Source organism: Diabrotica virgifera, chromosome 1 (genome assembly GCF_917563875.1).
Source record: "Diabrotica virgifera virgifera chromosome 1, PGI_DIABVI_V3a".
Taxonomy (NCBI): Eukaryota; Metazoa; Arthropoda; class Insecta; order Coleoptera; family Chrysomelidae; genus Diabrotica; species Diabrotica virgifera.
Window position 1 is genome coordinate 44,235,430 of NC_065443.1, and position 5,287 is coordinate 44,240,716.

The 5,287-nt window shown below is 36.3% G+C and overlaps 1 protein-coding gene across 1 annotated transcript; it reads right to left on the reverse strand.

Annotated features, from left to right (window-relative positions):
• Positions 1 to 3,977: 3,977 nt before the first annotated feature.
• On the reverse strand, positions 3,978 to 4,580 carry LOC126890651 (uncharacterized). The gene has a single exon (XM_050659766.1). The coding sequence runs from the start codon at positions 4,578 to 4,580 to the stop codon at positions 3,978 to 3,980; it is 603 nt and encodes a 200-aa protein (XP_050515723.1).
• Between the last annotated feature and the right edge of the window lie 707 nt (positions 4,581 to 5,287).

Below are 5,287 nucleotides of genomic sequence, written 5' to 3' on the forward strand. Positions count from 1 at the left end.
TCAGCTCGCTAGGTAATTCATCTGGACCAGCAGATTTATTGGTTTTCATAGAGTTTATTGCCTGACTAACCTCTGATTTGGATATCTCTGGGCCTACATCTCCGGTTTGGCTATCTACGGATGTACTAGCTTCTCTCTGGTCATGAAATAGTTCCTCGATGTACTCTTTCCATCGTCGTAGTTTTCGTTCTGTCTCTATTATAGTATTTCCGTTTTTGTCGAGCAATATATTTGAGGTTCTTCTATTTCCTATTCCGGCTAGTTCTTTGACTTTTTTATGTAGGTTGAAGTTGTCATATATGTTTTGAAGTTCTTCTATTTCTTTACATTTTTCAGAGAAGTAGGTTTCTTTAGTCTCCCTAATTTTTCTTCTTATTTGGTTTTGAAGCTGTTTATAGCGAGTCTTATTAATTGTTTTGTTTTTTCTTCTTTCATTCATCAACTCTAGAATTTCCTCCGTCATCCATTCTTCTTTCTTACATTTGGTTGTTGTAAGTACTTTCTTACTTGGATCTAATATAGAGGTTTTGAAGAATTGCCACTGTTGTTCTACGTTGCAATTATTTCTTGGGTTTCTATCTAGATTTGTGTTGATTTCATGTTTCAAATTTTCTTTTGTTTCTTCTGACTTAAGTTTCTGTATGTTAAGTTTATTGTTGTTGCGGCTTTTTTGCGTCTTTTTTAGTTGAAGTTGAAACCTAGCAATAAGAAGACTGTGATCAGAAGATACGTCCGCTCCTGGATATGCCTTTACTGCCTGAATTGAGTTTCGATATCTGTGCTTTATTAGGATGTAGTCAATTTGATTTCTGACGATTTTGTTGTCTTTGTCAGCTGGCGATTTCCATGTATAAAGGCGTCGCTTAGGTAATTTAAAGAATGTATTTGCGACTACAACATTATGTTCCTGGCAAAATTCTATTAGGCGATCCCCTCTGTCATTTCGTTCGCCAAGTCCATATGGCCCTACATTAGGGTAGCATTTTCCTTCGCCAATTTTTGCATTGAAATCACCCATGATCACTGTTATGTCTCTAGATGCTGTGAGCTGTAATGTTTTTTGAAGTTCGCTATAAAAGTTCTCTATTTCTTCTTCATTTTTGTCAGCAGTTGGCGCATAAATCTGAATTAGGTTCATTTTTCCATGAGCTGTCAATAATTGCAACATTATAATTCTTTCGGACACCGGAACGAAGCCTGTTACTGATCTCGTTACTTTTTCACTGAGGATCATAGCAACTCCATATCTGTGTTGGGTGTCGCTGCTTCCAAAGTAATAGATTCGCCCATTGTCTGTATTGAGTTCGCCAGAACTGACCCATCTTGTATCGCTTATTCCTAATATATCGATATCTAGTCGCATCATCTCTTGCTGTATATTCCTCAGTTTTCCAGGTTCATACATACTTCTTACATTCCATGTAGCGATTTTGTAGGTGTATTTGTATATATTTAGGGAACAGGGATTTCGCTGACTAACGGCCTGGGAAGCCCTGTCGTTGCTGTTGTTTCTTCCCCTGCCGAATCTTGGCATCCGAGAACCATGATTAGTAGGTCGTTGATTGTCATTTCTGTAAGCCATGACGATTTCTAGGGATACTCCATGAGTCTTTAATGCAGTGGTTTCCCGTTGCCTTCTGCATTCTTATACCGTTGACCATTCTGTAGGGTTCATCCGCCTTCGAGACCGATTTCTCAGTCTCAGGACAAAAGAGTGCCCTGCCACTTACCAACTCATCCGCCCGAAGCCGTTGGTCAGTAAGTGGGGGATTGCTTATACCGGCAATCATTCGGTGAAGAGCAGGTAGGTTGTAGAAAGAAATATAGTGACCCGTCTGCCCTCGGAAACCTAATAGCCATTCGGGGTCGGAAGAAGAAGAGGTAGCCAAGAGAGGCCGATAGGAAAGATTAAAGACATTTCACTCAAGACTAGTTGAAAAAGAGTAAAATGTGAAGGCCCTTATGATCCGCCAGGTGCGTTTCATAAGCGTATGAGTATTAATACACTTTTTGTTCCCGCTCATACTTCGGGGTGTTGGACTACAGGCTGTATGGCTCGTCCAGCATGCCATAGCACGGAGGGTAGGGTGCATGCCATTTTACAATGTAAACACCCCAACTCCATGGCCTGACATCAGATTTTTATTTTGATTTAATTACACAAAAAATTTTGTATCCTGAGCTTTAAAAATTGGCCCAGCTTTTATTTACATTACCATTACCTGTAACGAGTGCTGTAGCTGAAAGAAGTTTGTCCACAATGAAAAGAGTCAAAACTTATCTGCGCTCTACTATTACCTATGACAACTAATCGACTGACGAACTTTTCAATAATATCGATAGAAAGAGAAGAAAGTGAAAGGTTGATGAACAATCCAGACCAAATTATAGACATTTTTAATGTTGGCTAGAGAAGATTAAATTTGTAAATAAATGTAAACCTTGTCAACAAGCAGTAAATCTGTATAAAATAAAATGTGTTGTTACAATTTCTCATTTATTTATTTATTGTTTAATATATTTTTATTTAATGGTATGTTGAATTGATGTTTTTGGAGAAGGATTTATAAAATTGGAAAGAAATCCTTTGTAAAAGGTATAACAATTTTTTTTTTTTTACGGATTTTTACGGAAAAGGATTTATAGTTTTCATTGATCAATTAATCAATTTTATTTCATTAAAAACCAAACGAAACCTCCGGTCACTCAAAGTCTATTGTGACTTGCCCCCGACCCCCCATTTTGGTCTAGAACCACCACTGCTTTTAGAAATCTGGTCCAAAATATGTATATTGCAGTTTGTAATCGAATAATTAGAATTAGAAAAAAGAGTGGAATAGTAAACCATCAATAAAAGGGGTGCAGCTTTATTGTGCTTTATTGTAATTTACTTTTAAAGATATTGGCGAATTTGTTCATTGCAATCAATGTTATCTTTTAATCGAATTCTTTATATTGTTTTCTTTCTGTTACTTAGGATATAAAATTTGCTAAAGAATGATACTCTGTTCTCATCTTTGATACTTTAATTACGAATTGTCGTTAATTAGAAATAAAAATACAAATTAAAATCTTTCGTAGAACAGGAAAAACAATCTCATCCATCGAATATTAATACTTGTACCAACACCTGTTTTAATTTAAGAGCGGTAATTTCGTAAAATCATAATATAGTGTTTATCTACTCGACAATCTTCTGTCGTCAAATTTTACGGTATTGTTATTTTTATGTGCTTTCCCAGTTAGTGTATATCGAAACAAGATCTGTGATTTTATATTTGTTGCTGCTCTTGTATGAACCAGGTTCAATTCAACTTGGTTTCTTAAATCATGACTCCTCAGTACAGAAACGGACTTTGTTACCTTTAGCAAATAATTGCTTTTTGACTCTTACGTAAAAGGTAGCAGCATATTATCACTATCATGTAGGTAGCAAATTCAGCACGTAGCGTTTAGTTTCCAAAAAATATTGATTTTGATGGTTTTAAATATGAACAATTCACACTGTCTGGAACATATTGTATCAGACACCTCTTTGTAAAATCAGGTTGTTTGAAGACTACGCTACGCGCTGGAAACGATAAGTGCATGATAATATGCCGCGACCTTTAGGGTCAATTGATATAAGGTTTGTTCTAGCATCAGTTTCAAATGGTTTGAAACCATCAGCGAATAGCGGACCAGCGCGAGTAGAGGGGATAGCACTGGTGACTCTATTATGTTCTCTCACTGACCAACTGTTTGCTGACGGTTTCTGACTAGTTTGACTGTTTGCTAGAACAAACCTAATAATTACTATAATATCTGTTCGAAATTCATTCTACTCTTTATGTTTAGACGAAAAAAAAAATGAATAACGTATGGTCCTAAAGTTTTGGGAAAAATTTCAAAAGCATATAACTCTGACCACAATAATCTTAAATTTTTATTAAATTATTCAACAATTTAACGTAACTATCCTTATTATAAATCAAAATTCAAATGACAGACAAGGGACCATTATTTTCGATTTGCCTAATAATTCCCCTGACACGTTGCATCATCCTTTGGACGACCTCGGCGTCAATTTCTCTAATTTTTGTATATATGCGGCGTCTTAACTGTTGCTGATTTTGTGCTTCCCATCCGTTATTATAGACTTTCCGACTTAATATTGCCCAGAACTCTTCAATTGGACGAGCCTGAGGTAGGTTTGGGGGATTGTCTGCTTTCGGTACAAAGGTAATGTTGTTAGTTTCGTACCAGTCCCTTGTGATCCTCGCGTAATGACATGAAGCAAGATCTGGCCAAAAGACTATTTGATCATTTGCATGATGTGTGTTCACAAACTGAAGCAATTTAGAGAGACATCTTTGAATATAAATATTTGCGTTTAAGGCTTCGCCTCGAACAACACCAATGTAGGGCTGTGAGATAAAGCCAGCCTCAGAAATTGCACACCATACCAAAATTTTGTCCTCAAATTTTTTCCTACTTTTGAATTTTATTTCATCAGGTACATTTTCGTAATCGTTCGTGTAAAACCCATCGTTACCCTTCATCTCAGAGTTGGACAAAGTAAAATATTTTTCATCGTCCATCACGATCAACTTGTTGACGAAATGCACTCGCCTTAATGCGCGGCAACATCTCGGAATTTTCTCTAATTGATCCTCTGTGTATTTAGGAGTTTTCCTTCTTTTCCGGTAGATAATATTGTTACTAGATAGGGTCCTGTATACTGTAGTCTTTCCAACATGAAATCTTCTGGCCAGTTTTCGCTGTGAGACCCCAATTTTGTTCTTAGCTGCTTCAATCAGTCTTGCCTCTCTTATATGGTTCAAAATCCGCGGTCAGCCTCTTTTACGCAAGTTAACACATGGTATCCCTTCTTCACATTCTCTGATTGTGCGATAAATTGTCGATTTGCTTATGTTTTGATCTCGATAAATATTAACAATATCTCGTTTCGACATTCGCCCAACCATATTATAAACACCTCGACGAATATCAATTTTATAAGACATTTTGCAGAGCACAAACCAAAATATTCCGCTTTGTTTATTAAATGTCAATAACTGATGACATTTCAATTCCATGGCCTTCTTTGTTAAATGCATTTTGCTTCTCAATCAGACCAGGTGAAATTTTTCCCAAAACTTTAGGACCATACGTTAAATTAACCTATCAAATTTCCGCAGTTGGATGAATCTGAACGAAACTTTTGCATTCAATTCATAAGAGAACAAAAATGATGATGACAAAATAAAAATTGCATTATTGAACAAGGAGAATGTATTTTGCAAGT

What these genes read in the sequence shown, in the direction of transcription:
- LOC126890651 (XM_050659766.1), bottom strand. Translation starts at nt 4,580, where the DNA reads ATGGACGATGAAAAATATTTTACTTTGTCCAACTCTGAGATGAAGGGT.